At 41.2% G+C, this 17,343-nt stretch overlaps 1 protein-coding gene across 3 annotated transcripts; it reads left to right on the forward strand.

Annotated features, from left to right (window-relative positions):
• Window positions 1–472: 472 nt before the first annotated feature.
• per3 (period circadian clock 3) lies at window positions 473–16,903 on the forward strand. 3 transcript variants are annotated; one of them, XM_044122350.1, is made up of 22 exons: window positions 473–629; window positions 4,756–5,179; window positions 5,691–5,851; window positions 5,942–6,060; window positions 7,096–7,294; window positions 8,491–8,542; window positions 9,099–9,244; window positions 9,412–9,490; window positions 9,580–9,686; window positions 9,998–10,154; window positions 10,247–10,355; window positions 10,464–10,592; window positions 10,702–10,810; window positions 11,262–11,373; window positions 11,457–11,596; window positions 11,672–11,836; window positions 12,087–12,338; window positions 12,962–13,794; window positions 13,877–14,063; window positions 14,456–14,642; window positions 15,378–15,528; window positions 15,614–16,903. In XM_044122350.1, the coding sequence occupies exons 2-22, from the start codon at window positions 4,884–4,886 to the stop codon at window positions 15,743–15,745; spliced, it is 3,822 nt and encodes a 1,273-aa protein (XP_043978285.1). In that variant the 5' UTR covers window positions 473–629; window positions 4,756–4,883; the 3' UTR covers window positions 15,746–16,903. The 3 variants fall into 3 exon arrangements, with proteins under 3 accessions (XP_043978285.1, XP_043978287.1, XP_043978288.1); XM_044122352.1 differs by having other exon boundaries at window positions 5,694–5,851; XM_044122353.1 differs by lacking the exon at window positions 11,672–11,836.
• The last annotated feature ends 440 nt before the right edge of the window (window positions 16,904–17,343 follow it).

Raw genomic sequence — 17,343 nt, forward strand, 5'->3', positions numbered from 1 at the left:
CAAGGTTTTCCATCTTCAGCTCCTACATTTTACTATCAGCTTTGACCTGGTTTTAAAGATAAGGGGATTATTCTTATTTCTTGTCTTTTCTTCTTCAGTTAATCAATAATTTTCAAATTGTACTCTGCCCTGAGCTTTCAGGATTATGTAGAATTCTAAATGTGAAGATTTAGCGTCTCATAGAGTAATATACATATAACGATACTCCATCGGGAAAGTACTGAGATGTGCACGGACTATTCATTCAGTTGCAGAGGCGTGAGTGTGGCAGTTAGGGGTGAATCAAAAAGGCTTTTGCAGTCTGCTCTGGCTTGTTTCCCTGTTGTGTAACATGGGGATACACGTGCACCGACCGCGGGTTCCTGGCAAGCCTAGTTGTGGGGCACGCCTACACCTCCAATCAAACAACAGCTTCAAATTCTGTCTGTCCAATCACCACCGACAGGGCGGGGCTACTCTGCCGGGCTCACGTTGCACATTTGTGTCAAACTGTTTGGGCTGGATGACGTTATAAGACGCGTAACAGGGAAATAACGAAAATAATATTCACTTTATATTGGGTGAACAATCAATTTTGTGGACGCCTAAGTTTTGGATATTAAGCCTAAGATTCACGTGGATCTCAAAAGGTAAATGTTTTTCAAAATAAATGTAATTCGAGATGGAGTTCTAGACTTAGCTCGAACTGGAAAGGCTAGCTATGCACTTCACCCCAAGAGCAGCAAGTGAATGTAAACAAAAGTAATGTAATCGTTGTCTTTTATTAGATTATGTTCAAATAGTATTATAATAATGTGACATACAAGTTTAATTGGATATTTACCGTTGAAGACAATTTGTAAAAGCAATCGTTACTAGTTTGTATTGCTAATATTGTAACCGTGTAACATGCTGCTAGCCAGTCGCGCTGGGTTTGCTAGCAGTCAAAAATCAGCCGGTACAGTGAAATTGTATTTCAAGTACGACATGCAAATCCTAAGCAATACTAGTTGAGCGTGAGGCTATATATGTGCAGCATTTGCTCATAAAACTACACATTAAGTTACAATTACGTTATTGAATTTTCTGGAAACATTTTAATTCTAGTTTATTGTATGTCTTATAAGATAGACACAGGGACGATTACTTTGGACAAGTTAAAACGAAATAATTACGGATTGGTGGTTTATATCATTTGGTTTTATTCTGTACGTATCAAGAAGTGACGTGTGGTGATTTTGGATGCTATTGGGGTCAGCGGGTTCTACTTGGGAGGGGCGAGAGAAACCTCAAACCTGTGTTGTGGTCGTTTTTAGGTTGTTGTGGTTTATTACCTATTTTTAGGCACAAATCAGAGGTGTGATTGGGTTTGAGATTTGCAGAATTTCTATAATAACTTTATGTGAAGTTTTAAAATTATTGTTTGCAGTCAGAGTATAAATTGTATTTGAAACTTATTTTGTAAATTAAATAATTAGAATATTATAAATTTTTTAAAAACCTGGAGTAAATTGCACTAACTCGGGATCATAAATGTGCTAAATCATCTGATTTAGCTTTCAACAAAATCAACAAACTTTCCTTGAAGTTGGTGAGAAACGGGTGCAGTCATGACTGCAGGAAATCTAAATGGATTTGACTGAAGTGAATTCTTAGAATTAATATTTTATCAGTCATTATACTAAGTGCTAATTTTGGGGTTTTCTCTGTTGAATATTGAAATAATTAGCAATGATTATTTATGGGTTAGTTGAAAAAAACTTTACATCAGTGTTTTTTAGGTTGTGCATGGAAATGGTTTTGGGATGAATCATTTAATCCTAAATTTAAATTACTGAAGATGCATACAGATAGATGAAGGATTAGACCATCTTGCTGTAAGGCACCACCAGCCAACTAACTGTGCCACCTCAAAACAGTCACCATTCGGCTTTAAGATTAATTACCTTCACATAATAACAGGTAGCATTTTAATTGCATCTCCTCTGCTCTCAGTTAGAACATCTTTTGATATTTTTATTTCCTTCTGTTTGCTGCCATTTTTGTTAGCATAACAGTTTTTGTATTATAAGCTAAATCATTTAATCCACCATCTAATCTTCCACAAACAGCAAAAGTCTTGCAGCTCAACCTACCTGTTTTCACAAGCAGCTCTAAGTTAATCATGCATAAGATTAACAAAAAAAAGTCACTTTAGCACATTCATTAACTACAATCCTACTAGAAGGTGTTCCGTTCATTGCAGATATCTGAGTATTTATACATATGACTAAATGTGTTAAGACAGCTTTGGCAGTATCTCTACAAGCTTGTTACACTCATGTTTGGATGCTTTCTCCTATTCTCTGCACATCCTCTCAAATCCTGTGAGGCTGGATAGGTAGCATCAGCAGACAACCGTTGTTGGGTTTTTTCCAGAAATGTTAAGTCTTGACTCCATCAATGCTACCCAAGGGCATTTACAAACTGCTCCTGAAGCCACTCCTTTGTTGCATTGGCTAATTGTCGTAATTACGGCAAAAATAAATCTAACATCTATAAATCTATTAGTGAGTAGCAGCTGCCGTCTGGCAATACTAAAATAAAGACCTGATTGGTAGAGTGCATTAACATAGTCGATAGTTGAGTAGTATTTCCTAACTCTGCATAAGAACATTGACACTCTGCCTCAATGACCACTGGCTTCTTGATTTCCTCTCTTAACCAGAAAGCTTTCATTTCTAAAGAACAATTAGCATACACTGGTTTTCAGGACATTCATTGCTGCCATATTTCTTCTTGTGTTCTGCTCCGATATCTGTATTTCTGTCATGAGAGGTCTACCGTTCTTCCCTGTGCGTTCATTGCTTGTTTTCTTCTCTGATGCACTGTGTGCAGATTGTAACTCAAATCACTTTTAGAAAAAGTTTTCTCCCTAGAAAAAAGTGAGAGGTGTGAATGTATCAGGTGAAACTGTACGTGAGAGTACCTACCCAACACCTTATAGCTGAATCGAAGCTACCTAAAAATAGAATCAACCTGGTTTTTGTGCTGCAGGATTAAGGCCAAGTCAGATGATCATATGTTTACAGAGATACATGTCTATTGCTTTAAGTACAGCAGTGTGTGAGTAAAGACTTTTATCTGATGCTTTATTTGTTTAAAACACGGTCTACATCTCTGCAACTGAACTGCTGGGTTTGACTTGATGTGATTTAATACTAAATATCATTTGTAGTTATTGTAGTTACGCAACCGAGTATCACAGTATTGCTGTTGTGATGACTGGATGTTCAAGTGTAAATGGACCCTTATGGGAGTGAGTCAGACGGCAGCAAGTTGGTGTGATAATCAGACACAGCAGTAATATTAGAGAAGGAGGCAGACTATATTTGTCCTTGCTTGCAAAATAGAAACATTATTCTGAACATAGTACAAAACACACATTGTATTTTTGCAAAGGCTGTGCAAGCTGAATTAGTTTTTTTCTTGTTTTGATTTGAGTGTTTAAAACATTAAATGAAAAAAAGTGAATTGTATGTAAATTCAAGTTTTCTGCGCATGGCTGAAACTGTTGATGATGATTCAACACCAGGTTAAGTGTGAACGTCTTCTCTCCAGATTTCTCGTGACAGTCAGGTTTGGGCTTGTCTGTGTGTTTTTGGGACTCGCTTCATGGACAACAACTTTACTCCAAAGAGCTGCACATCCACGTACACAATAATGTTGACCTCATATTATTTACAGGAAAGCAGTTAAGTCAAGATGATCCTAGATTGTCACCATAGACCCCATTAGTTTCATGAAATGATTAACCTAACCTCATCCATTTAAAGTAAAGGAAGGTAGAGTTGAGCTTCAGTGCCATTTTGTATCAAAAAAGCTGTTACCAAAGGGACACCAAGGCCATTTTTGCCCAGTGTCTTTGTTATTTTTGAATCATTAATGCTGACTGTAGCTGAGGCAATATCAGTGATTTAGATGTTGCTCTGGATTTTTGGTGACCTTCTGGCCACTCTGAGAAGGTTCTCCACTGCTGCCTTTCTCCATATAATTGTTCTCACTGTGCTTCACTGTAGTCCCAATACTGCCTTGTCAGACTCATAGATGTAATAAATTACACTTGATGTGTTGCTGTTGTGGTTTGTTGGCATACGTCATAATGTCAGACAGTTTCTATATGGGCAATTTTTTTGATTGGATGGGTGCGAGTTGTACAATGTTACCAAAAATCTGGTTAATTATAGTTTAACAACAGATGCACCTATGTATTCACAAAGGACTGAGTTGGTTTGGACTTTTTTTTTTTTACTATAGTGAAGGAAATCCTCAATAAAAACAAGTTATTCTGTGCATGTTTGTCCTTGTCTGGTATTTAAAAAATATGCTGGATGAATGCTGGATGAAGGGGGTTAAAATGTGTAAATCTTAATCATTGTTACTCTTTTAGGGTTTATTGTGACTCTTGTGTTATAGACCCAAGAAAAGCTTTTGCTTGATGACACAGTCTTCACACCAGCACCACTGTCCTATTCACTTCAGGAAAGATTTTCAGTCTCTTGACGTTCAAAGCAGGTAGAGATAGATGCACTACGAAAGACATGCTGCTAAAAGTAGTTCAACAAAGATCTGACCACTTCAAAACAATTATTTATTTCAGTGCACATGTGCACAGTCCATAAATATTAAAAGAAGTAAATGGTTGTGTGCAGGTTCTTGTTGTTCCAGGAAGTAAATCTAGACCTTTCTTCTGATTATGGATCTCACAGTTGACCATTACGTTCTGTTATCTTCCAGTGTTCGATACACAGCACCACATCCTTGACTCGACATTCACCTGAGTTATTGTCAATTTATTGTCACCACATGGAACCTCTTCCCCCTGAACATATGAAGACACTTCGTCGCAACTTTAACCGGACAATATGCTGTTGATGTATGACCAGAGTGCGGTGATGTCAGGAGGGGATGGGGGTCAGGGAGGGGAGGAGCCAGCATTGCCATTAGGCCCAGCAGAGGGTGAAGGAGCAGACGGGGGCACATCTGGGTGTCAAAACGGGGAACTGCAGCTGCAGGACTTCCCGGCAGAGGGACAAGGAGCTTTAACAGGAGAAGTGGGGCAGGAAGATGAGGAGATGGCCAGCACCTCCAATGACCTTTCTTCCTCAACCAATGAAAGCCCAGGGAGCGCCAGAGGATGTCCCTCACCGTCGACCAAGAGGTAATTACTTACTTTTCTTTGGTACTAAACTTTTGGCTTCAAATTAAAGAACACCTTGAGGTCAGGAGAATATCTAACCATTAAAAATAAGGGCTGAATATTTATTACTTTTATTTTGAGGTAAAAACGAAAAAAACAAAAAGAAAGTTGTTTAATAGAAATACAAATTTTTGCTTATTTTTGTAGCTCAAGCCCCAGAAACACTAAGTAACTCAGTAGAGGTATACTAGAGTTTTACCAACATTGGCTACTTTTCCGCAATTAAACCCAACAAAGCAAAATGCATCAATAACATTGAGCAGCAAACAATTTTCGTTTAGATTTCATCATTGAAATAGGGCATTCATTCATTCAATTCATTTGATACATTCAGAGAAATCAGGCCGTCTTTGAGTTTGAAAACACATGCGCTCCTTCCTAATGTTTGTTAATGTTTGTTGTTGCCCTTTTGATTGTTTAATCTGACGTGTTGCTTCAGCAGTTGCTTGCTGTTCTTTAAATTTTTTTAAAGCAGCGAGTCGGCCATCAGGGGACGAGGCCACGCCCACAGAGATGTGGTGAGCACAGTGGCTGAGATGAAAAAGAGGCTTCCATCTGACAAACGGAGCCACAGCAAACCCAGCACTGTGGAGGCCTTAAACTACGCTCTCAACTGTGTCAAGCAAGTACAAGGTAAACCCCCGCGAATCACGCAGATATCTCTGGAGAGTCACAATAAACTGTAAGGCTTTTCTATTTTAAACTGTGCGTTATCATCTATAGCCAACAGTGAATACTACAAACTGCTGATGCAGAATGGACAAGACCAGAGAAAAGATGCCACTGTTTGCACCTTGGAGGACCTGGAGAGGGTCACCTCTGAGCACAACCTGAAAAACACGGTATGCGCTCACATCTGCATGTAGATCCAAAACATGAGGAAGACGTCACTCCTTGGGTTTTTCTCTGTAAAGATGTTCAAAACCATTTTCCTACCAGTCATTTGTATTGTTTTGTATTGATTGTGTGTTCCGGCGTTCTGGACAACATTACTCTTAAACTAACATGCCTGTATTATTGTACCTATGTTCCACAGCTGAGTGGTTGTTCTGCAGTGACTTGGGAAAGTGTTCATATTGTTGAAGTTTTTCTGTATGTATTTTTCAAGGATTTCAGGTGATGAACCAGCACAAAGTCGTGCATAACAGGGTGGTAAAGTCACCTGGGTGGGATGCTAGAGTTGATAGGAAAATAAATGGAGCTAAATGCAGGGTCAGCTTAAAGGAACTGTTATGAGTTGTAAAAGACTCAGGACTGGGTCAAAGGTTTACCTACCAACAAGTGTAAACACATAGTACAGCAAAATGATTTAGAGCAAAACATGTTGGATAATCCAACGTCTAGAAGCAAATCTAATAGAAAATCGGTGGCACAGCTGGGAAATTGATGTTCAGTCGACTTCTATCAAGTCTGGGCCATTTTCATCCTAAAGCAGGATGAAAACTGATGTACAAATGTTCAAAACTGAGACCTAAACCAAAAGTATAAAATGAGCAAAAGGTGGTTTCAAAATGATTGACTCCAGGGGTCTGACTACAAACGCATTTTTAGTTACTAATTCATAAAAATACACTATTTTCTTTCCCCTTCACAACTATGGTCTTTCATATTTGTTTAGCTTTATTCATCTTCCCATTAGCACCCCCACAGAATGATGCTGCCACAACCACCATGCTATGCACTACTTTATGGTTGTCTGTCTGGGATTCTGTCTGTCTTACAGAATCCCAATAAAACAGACCAAAGTTTCTGGTTGTGATGAGATGAAATTAAGATTAGTCCAAGGACTTTCTATACTTTTAGAAAGAATTGTACATCTGCTTGGCGTATGTGTGTTTGTTTGAATCATGCGGTTGCTCATCTCTCTGTTGGCACAGGATTCCTTCGTGATGGTGTTCTCTCTCTCGAGCGGCTGCGTGCTGTACACGTCGGAGCAGGCTCCCAGCTTACTGTGCTGCAAGAGGAAGTACCTGGACTCTGCAAAGTTTGTCGAGCTGCTCTTCCACCAAGACGTCAACGTCTTCTACTCGCACACGGCACAGCCTCACCTGCCACCGTGGAGCAACTCACACTCTGGTAGGGTTTTGAAACATTGTCATCTTGCAATCTTGCCCTACTCTGTATTGAATTTTGACTTATATTATCTATTACAGTACTAGATGTGGGAATAGAGTCCAAAGTTATTTGATTATTGACTGTTCTGGCTACTCCGTGGTTGATTTGATCATTTTTAGGTGACACTGCAGTTTTTTGTCTAAAGAAAGATTCGTATGCCGTTTATGAATATGCAAAAGGAAATAATGTGCTTGATGATGAAACATTTTTTTCTTTTTTTTTCTTAACAGACAGCATTCTAGAGCAAAATGATTAAAAAAATGTAATTATCTATCAGCATTTTCAACCAGGATGTTGGCACTTGGTGGCACGATGAACATTAATAAATCTGGAACTCAGTGATTGCTAAACAATACTGAGCTTTAATGCACAAAATGGCAGATTAAATTAGTGTTCTTAATAGAGAAGACAGATGGACTCCTCTGGGATAAGTAATGGAGAGAAGCCCCAGTAGGTTAAAGGGTTTATATATGTGTTAGCAGTTTCTAGAACATACTACAGCAGCACAGGAAGCCAGCAAAGCCCTCAACCATTACTGAGTAATGACCTCGACCCCTTACTCACATGACTTAAATCCTATTAGGAGCTCACTGGCATTACTTTAATATTGCTTTTAGAGGGAAAAAGTACGAGAAGCACCTTTCAGTATATCATGAGACGATGTTCTTGTTGATTTAGGTACCGAGAAGACATTTTGAAATGGAGAGATGGAGTTAGATATTAGGTATTTAGGTAAATGAACAAAATGGAAAAATGTCATCCCAATTTTTTTCTTTGTGTTTTTTTTTTTTTTTGATTAAATCGCAAACATGATTTTTCACTGCTCTTGGTGTAATGTACATATCAAAACAAATTATTTGTATAAACATTTGTTTTAGCCATTTTCTGCAATTTTCAACACCACTAACATTTAATAAATGTCCATATTTATAACCATCTTGGAGAGTTTTGTTGTATCCAATAAGCTAAAGGAAAGGAGAAAAACACAAGTGCATTGTCTGTAAAACAGAATAAAGCGGCAATGGACAAAGTGTGCAATGTTGACAGCATCACAATCTCTCTGCTTTAGCAATTCATTTTTAATATTAAATTTCTATTAAGTTTTCTTTAGCACACAACAAGAACAAAAACTTCCGCTTTGCTCTCTGTTTGTACAGCTGGAGTTCTGTTTGACAGTGCGCAGGTCAAGTCCTTCTTCTGCAGGATTAGGTGAGTTTTTCCTTTCACGCTTATATGAACATTCAGAATTTGCCCCACACATTATATCAGCAGGGCCTGCTTAACTATAAAAAAGTCATAATCTTGTTTAGAACCACTGTACTCTTCAAGAACATATTGTGTACTTTCAAACTCTGGTGTGGTTAAATAATACTTGTTTTATGTTACTCACATGAAACATGAACTTGATGTTTCCACAGCCGTTGTTTTTCCAGTGGATGTTATTAAAACACAGCTGAGAGCCTTATTAAATGTGTCTCGTTGGGTCTCTATATTTCACAAGACTTTGAGAAGGAGTGAATGTACACCAGCTATAAGGAGCGGATTAGTTTTAGGGTCCCATCTTGGAGTTTGGAAGGTGTCACAACGGCAAAGGCAGTCAGTTTATTTGGATTTATATAAGAGGATGAAGTCGCAAGCATAATAACCTTTTAACTGTGGCAATATGTGAAAAATACACTGATGAGACGGCAACAATATTTGTAGTTTTAACATATTTTTGTGTTTTAAAAAAAAAATTAAAAAAAGAAATTGCATATCGTTTCAGAGGAAGCAAGGATCGCGAAGGTGAGATGCGTTACAATCCGTTCAGGATCACACCTTACCTGCTGAAGGTGCAGGGCACAGGGAGCGGGGAGGAGGAGGAGCCGTGCTGCCTGGCATTAGCCGAACGAATCATCTCTGGTTACGAAGGTGCAGTAAATTATCATAACACCAAATTAGACAGAACTTATCCATTTAATAATAGCATTCGCTTGTTTGAATTATTCATGGAACTGTTCTATTTACAATACCAAGGTTCTGTCCAGATCAAAGTTTTTGTCATTGTTATTTAGCTTAAATGTTATTCGCTTATGCAGCACCTCGTATTCCTATGGAGAAACGTATCTTCACTACAACACACTCCCCTGGCTGTGTTTTCTTGGAGGTTGATGACAGGTGAGCAGGCATACAGCGCTGTGCACCGCCGTCATTTTAGGATGTGATAAAAGTTGGCAGTGAGCTAATCTTTTTCTAAATTTCCTCAGGGCTGTGCCATTGCTGGGATACATGCCTCAGGACCTGATTGGCACATCGTTGCTCACTTGTATTCACCCAGAGGACCGTCCCCTCATGCTGTCCATGCACAGGCAAAGTGAGTGCATAAAGCAGCAGAGCAACCTTTCTAGCATTCTTTGCATAAACTCAATGTAAAAGCAGTGCGAATGTGCAAATTTTCCAAGTGTTGTTGAAGAAAAGCACAGAATTATTTAGGATTTAAATTGAACACTAAGGGAAAATGACTGCATTATGTTTACATTGCCATATAGCACAGTCCCGTCTTTGGAAATGATGTGAGTTGAAATTTGTCAGACGGTTTTCTCAGCTGTTCACTGCGTTAAAAACCATGTTTTTGATTTTTTTTTGTGTGTGTGTGTATGTGTGTGTCTTCATGCGTTATTGTAGTATTAAAGTACGCAGGCCAGCCTCCTTTTGAGCACTCTCCAGTGCGTCTGCGCTGTCAGAATGGAGACTACATCACCTTGGACACCAGCTGGTCCAGTTTTATCAATCCTTGGAGCCGCAAGGTGGCCTTCATCATTGGACGGCACAAAGTCAGAACGTAAGCGGTGGCAATAGTTTGTCAGATTTCTCTTTCATCTCATTTAATGTTTCGATAATGAAGATAATGCGGCTGTGCTGATATCATCGCAGGAGTCCTCTGAACGAGGATGTGTTTGCGGCTCGTACAAAGGATTACGTTCCAGTCACTTATGAGGAAATAAAAGACCTTCAAGCCAAGATCTATAAGCTTTTCCTTCAGGTGAATTTGTTATTCCATTTATTAAAAACACATTTTTACCTGCTAATTATACTGAAAGCTAAATGTCTGTACCAAAGCTCGTTTGATGTAGTTCTGTCTTGTCTGCAGCCGGTGCACAACAATGGCTCCAGTGGTTATGGCAGTTTGGGAAGTAATGGCTCCCATGAGCATTACGTCAGCTTCGCTTCTTCAAGCGAGAGCAACGGCAACCTGTGGGAGGACTCAAACCGGGAGCCGGTGAGTCGTCACAAACGGTCAAAGTACCTGTCGAGTGCGCATCCTCAAAGTTGGCTGCAAAGGTTACGTATGCTGATATAATCTCTGTGTTCTTGCGCACATATCCCAGATGACCTTGCAGCAGATCTGTGCTGACGTGAACAGATCGAAAAGTTGGGGCCGACACACGCAGCTCGATTCCAGCCAAAGAAATGCTCCTCCTGGCAGACCGAACATAGGTGAAGTGGCCTTAGAAAGTCAACATTATACCAGCTTAAACATAATATGTACATCCTGGCAATAATATTTACTTGATTGTCACTTGGCAATTGGTGTTTCAATAATTTTTTGTAGACATCAAAGCTGATTTTGTGTTCCTTATGGTCAGTAGATGTTAGATAGTTGGAACCATGGCTTTCTGGAAGCGTGACGTTTGCCTGTTTTATCTTTTGTGGATTAAAAGAATCCTCTTCGACTTATTTTCCAGGAAAACTTTTGCTTTACAAATTTATTGAAGTACTTTGGTGTATTTTACACTTTTAATTCAATTAAAACTTAAGACATTCGTGGTCACGGACATCATATGCAAACCTTCCGCCTGATATCTTATTCAGCATACAGCCATGAAACCCATTTTCAATGGGCAGATTATTATTAAAGGCTAAGCCCGGTAACCTTTCGTTTCTGCAGCGGCTCACCTCCACTCAGCCGCCAAGCCTGAAGTCAGAGGAAATGACGAAAGCAGGAACCAAACGCACATTCCCTCCTATCAGCAGATCAACTGTGTGGACAATATCATCAGGTGTGTTTTCACAGACACCGCAGCACCCAGTTTAGCATTGTGTCTTTGGTGTTTTATGCCACGACGACAATTTTGTTCTACAGATACTTGGAGGGTTGTGCGGGTCAAGCCTTGAAGCGAAAGAACGAGTCTCCTTCCTTGGACACGACCTCTTCCTCGTCCTCTACCTCAGAAGAAGAGAAGCCCAAAGGCGCCGCGGGTGTGGCTCCAAACGCTCCAGAAGGTAAAAGCAATTCTCATTCAAGTCTTTGCATTTGACTGTAACCTTCTGTTAACATATTTTCACCTCACTTTCCAGTGGTTGTGTTGGACAGTGAGGTGTCAGTGGGCCCTGCAGCTGCAGCAGTTGTCGGGGCGCCGCTGACAAACATCACCATGTCCTCTAAGGCCATGAGTGTTGTCTCGGTCACTAGCCAGTGTTCGTACAGCAGCACCATCGTCCATGTGCCACAGCCTGAGTCAGGTATACAAACCTACTTGCTTCAGTGAGCCGGCTCATGGAAGCTGCTGAGATTTGCTTTTGGAACTTCTTTGTTGATCTGATACTTTATTAAATTGCTAAAAAAAAAAGAAAAAAAAAAGACTGAATTGTGTCGAGAGGTAAGTTCAGTATGGTACACATTTTAGTGCATTTCTGAAAGATTTAACTAGTCTTAGATGTTTGTCCAGAAGAGAAAGGTTAACTCGCTTTTTCCCATTTTTTTTTCTTGCAGAGGCCACTGCGCCGGAGGATGCCCCAATGGGCAGCGAGCCTGCTGACCCTGCGGCGACCCCCGCCCGCCCTACCCTGAGTCCCGCTGCGGAGGAGAGAAGGTTGATCGGGCTCACCAAGGAGGTGCTGTCAGCTCACACGCAGAAGGAGGAGCAGGAATATGTTGATCGTTTCAGCCATCGCATCCTTCAGAGTCCCTACAGCTCCTATTTGCAGCAGGAAAACGGCTCGATGGCTCACTCTCATCAACCAGGTATGTGCATGTCGTTGCTTAGAGACTGAGCTCGGTCTGGGCTCCTTTCTGCTCCATAGAAATTTAGAAAAATGTGTTTTCAGACATCAACACAGTTTTTTGTTTATTCTTTTATTCAGATGCTTATCCATCTCTTTGTCCCTTGAGTCTCTCCATCCATCATTTTCTTTTGTACGTCTGTCCTCTTGTTTGTTTATCCACTTTCTGTCTGTCCATTCATCTTCTGTTTTTCTGTCCACCCATTTCTCCCTTACCCTAACCCCATCCATCTGCAATTTGCCCAATTATCCATCTTCTATTAGTACCGCTGTCCATCTGTCCATTTGTCACTTTTGACCATCTATTTGTCCATGCACCCATCTATCCATATTTACAGACTGATCACTATAGAAGTATTTGCATTGAATTCCTGATCAACTTTTCTATGTATTCTTCAAAATACGTAGAAATTTAAAGGGGTTTTTTTTCCTGAACTTGTCTGGGAATATTTGAAATTCTTGACTTAATATAAAACTAGAAATATTTCAACCTGGTAATATTTCATGTGTAAAGTCAATTTGTTAAAAAGATACAATTATACAATTGTAACAAGGTTTTTATTTTGGATCCCTCCTTCGTCACAGGGGACTATATACGTCCAATAAGTGCTGGAGGCTGGAATCGCTCTCGAAGAGCCAGACACAAGCGGCCCAAACCTCAGGGCTCCTCAGACAGCTATGCCTCCCCGACCGGCCCTGCCGGCCCCGTCCCCTACTCGTCGTGGCCCTCCTCTGAGTCGTCCCAGCCCCAGATGGTAGAGACTTTCAGCCAAACGTCCCCCGTCCCCGTGCCGTTCTTTCCCGTCCTGGGGAATCCAGCCGCGGAGCAGCCCCGACCACAACAGCCACCCGCAGCAACTCCTGGCCTGTTGCAGCCTCCCGAGCAGCTCGCCTACAACTTCAACGTCATGCCGTCCGGTCAGGGCCAGCCGGCCCTGCAGCCACTTCAGATGGAGCCCCTGCAGAACGTCCAGAACTTTTACAGCCCACTGCCGCTGGTTTCAGCCCAGAGCTTTAACCCGTACATGCCTCCCGTCATGGCCGTCATCCTGCCTAACTACCCCAACTTAACTCCGGGCTTTCCCTCCGTTCCCTCAACTATACCTCATGGACCCAGCATGATAACAGGCTACGCTCCTGGCAGCGTGTCCTTCCCTCAGCTTCAGCCTCAGTTCCAGGTCCAGACTGGCCCACACACTCAGACGTCACCGGGCCTTCTTCTTTCCTCGCAGAAGGCCGCGTCCTCCATCGGGGAGGAAGAGGAGGCAGCCGGGCCGCAGGCCTTGTTTTCCAGCTCTCGCTCCAGCTCTCCTTTACAGCTCAACCTCCTGCAGGAGGAGCTTCCCAGACACGGCGAGGGGCAGAGCAGCACTGGACTCAACCACCCCGAGAGTCTCCACGAGCAACACGCCATCGAGGTCAGCTTGAACTTATGACTCGTATCACCAGAGTTAAAAATGATTGAAGTGGCATTGATATGAAAAATGTTTCTTTGTTAAGGGGGACGCACCAAGTGAGTCTGGCAACCAGGACGCCCAGTCGACGTCTAGTGAGCTGCTGGACCTGCTCCTGCAGGAGGACGCCAGGTCAGGAACTGGATCTAATGCTTCAGGATCTGGATCAGGGGAATCTGGAGGTTCACTGGGATCTGGATCCGGCTCCAATGAAACATCCACCTCACACACTGGTACGAACGGCATCTTTTTAAAGTTTATTTACCACCATTTTTGCTACTTTTAGCTTTAAATTGTATGCTTGTTTCTAAAATGGATAAATATGTGGGGAGGGGGGTAACAGAGACCAGGCACAAGGCAGCAAAGAAAGCAGCCAAAAGTTGCAGAAGAGTGATTAGATATGAAACTAAACTTTGACCTCAATGCTTAACACAGTTACCCCCATCAAAGAAGAAAGTATAATCTACTGTTTAGTGTAGTTCATAAAGCCAGTTTTTATTCAATAAGGAGGATAAAGTGAGGAGATTGGTTGTTTGGGAGACGTTGGCTTACCAAATCCAGTTCCTGTAATACCTGTAAGTGATGTCTTGAGCGTAGAGTGATCCAGAATATTCTGGAACTACAGGCAGCAGCCACAGCAGCAAGTACTTTGCCAGTAACGACTCGTCGGACACGTCCCGCAAAGCCCGCAAAAGCCAGGAGGCGTCGGTGGAGCAGCCACACAACTTTGAAACTCAGGTGGAGAGCTCCTTGTGGAGCATGATCCAACACACGCCTGAGCAGGTCATGATGACCTACCAGATACACACAAGGTAAACATCAGCTATTAACTATAGACTTTTACATAGTTTATATGTAATATGTAGTTTAAAGATGCACTTCTGAGCTTTTGACCTGACTTTCGTCAATTTTAGTTTAAAGAGCCATAATTTTCAGCATTCATAATATTTTTCTACTCTTGAGCTCATAATATCCGTTTTATTTGGAGTAAATTTGGCATAACGTCATGTATGAGAGAGAGTAGATGCTGTAAAACGGTTTAAAAATAGCCAAGACAAACTGGTAACAGAGTTGACATATAAGCTGATTTTTAACTTCTGATACTGTCCAGTGATGTGGTTAATGTTACTACCTGGAAAACTAACGTCTGTTTGTACAGGAGCATCTGCAAAAGAGCAAGAGGAGCAACACATCCACAGTTTTGAAAAGTTGGGGAGGAACTTGCATTTTTGCTCCATAGGATTTCCCTATTTTTTTTTAAAGGCATCAGAGACTTCCCACCATTTATGAGACTATAAATGTGTTAATCTGCATAATTTACTTCTATGTGCTTTTTTGATTTAAAATAAAATCCTAGCTAAAGGTTAGGGACATATCCTTGTAGGCATAAATGGGACAAATGTAATTAATTTTCTTCTCTTTTATTTATCATTATCCTTAAAGTCAAAAACTCTTAGTCAGCAGTTCAAAGAAAAAAACTGTTTGGTATTGGCCAGGAAGAGCCGGATCAGTGCATCCTTAACGTAGTATAATCTTTGACCTAACAGGGATCAGAATGAAGTGCTGGCAGAAGACAGAGAAAAACTGCGAGTGCTTCAGCCGCTCCAGCCGTGGTTCAGCCAGGACCAGAAAGAAGAGCTGGCCAAGGTCCATCCTTGGATCAAGCAGCACACCATCCCACAGGAATTAGACACGCAGGTAGCGCAGAGCTCCTAAATTACTGCCGTTCCTCTCCGTCTTCACATTGAGTCCATGTGAAACTCGTCCTTCTGTCTCCTCTCAGGGCTGTGTGAGCTGCAAGTCGGGGGTCGGCCTGGCCCGCTCCCCTCAGCCAGCGGTCTCAGAGAGTTTATTACCTGTGGAGAGCCTTCAGCAGGACTCTGTCAAACCTGTGGCTGACACCTTAAACGGGTAACAGTGAACCAGGCGTGTCAGAAACTTCAGAAATACTCTCGGTGCATCTCTTCTCAACACTCCACGGTAACGGATCCTATGGCTTTAATATATTGCTAACACGTTTTGTACAGACGAGGCAAGGCTCAAAAACAGTGGAGGAGAGCAAAGAGAGACGTGTTACTGGCCTCTTGATGGACTCCGCGTCTCTTCTTTTTCTGTTAATCAAGCCCCTGGAGGGATTTGTGTGATATTAATGACTCTATAGACCTTTTCTCAGTAAGCCACCTGGTGCTCAGTGTATAAAAAAAAAAAAAAAGGTTTGAGCACTGTGCGAAGACCTGCACTAGTTTTGTCGCACAAACATGACTGTCTGAGAAGACCGAAACGACTTGGATCAAGAACACGCAGCAAACGTTTCTCCAGTGACGCCAAGTCCGGGTTGTACAGATTTCTCAACCTCATCAACACACAGCAGTGACCGACCATGATCGGCATACGACAAACTTCTTTTTACCCGATGGACACAAAGACACGTTTGTTGCTCTTGATTGTTTGTAATGTTCAGGTAAAAAAAAAAAAAAAAAAAAAATCCTACATGTTATTGTAGTGTTATGATCTCATATCCCGTAGCCTGGTTTCCCAATGTCCAGATGATCCTTTTGTTGTGTTGTGTAATGTAATGTTGGCTCAAGAAACAACAGCCAACCAGTTGATAATTTCAAATGAACATTACCCCCAGAGCAGATCCTCCTTCTGCTCCGTCATCATTTGTACCTGTAGTTTAGTTGTGTTGCTGGGAAGAGGCTCCACGCAGCACCAGATTTTCCACTCGTCTCACTTTTACCGACTAAAGAATTGCGGTCAGACCGTGTTTCTGTATTTTGAACCGTGTGTGTGGTAGAAACAGAGAGGAGACTGACCAAATCTGAGAGCGTTGCTTTATTGAAGTGAGGTTAGCAGGTGTGAATGGATGTCTACTTCTTTTGAAACACTTGTCCTACAGTACAAGACTGAGCAGGGTCTGTTTCATTTTTGGATCAAAAGTACATGTCAGTACTGTGTATTTTATAGAAAATGTACACAAATACATAATACAAAGTGTATAAAAAGCCATTTGTCTTGAATTCAGGGATTGTTTGTGACACAAAAGAATGAATAAATGATTTATGAACTAACATTCATCTGGGTGTGGCTTCTTTTAATGCTCAGCATGAAGTACAGATTTTTTTTTTCATTCTCTTTGTGTGTCCTGTCTTGGGATCTCAGATGTATAATATGGAGACGCTGGTTGCCTACATGTGACATGGCAGTTTTGCTTTTCAAAAAGAATATATCAAGATGGTGTCATAACTGTAATTGATCAGTAAAGCTGCTGTGAGGAACTTAAATTAGTTGTTTGTTTTTTTTAGATATTTCTTAAAACTACCAGTGGACTATGTCATGACAGCATAATATGAGACTGAAAATTTATGAAAAATGTTTTCCTGCCTCCTCCCCTGTGATTTTGCAGCCATATACAGAAATGCACAGCTCTGACACAAACAACAAATCAGAGCAAGGAGGAGAGTCTTACCGCTGTCAATCATCCTCGTGTACTGTACACATCTTTTCAGTACT

Source organism: Gambusia affinis, linkage group LG07 (genome assembly GCF_019740435.1).
Source record: "Gambusia affinis linkage group LG07, SWU_Gaff_1.0, whole genome shotgun sequence".
Classification (NCBI taxonomy): domain Eukaryota; kingdom Metazoa; phylum Chordata; class Actinopteri; order Cyprinodontiformes; family Poeciliidae; genus Gambusia; species Gambusia affinis.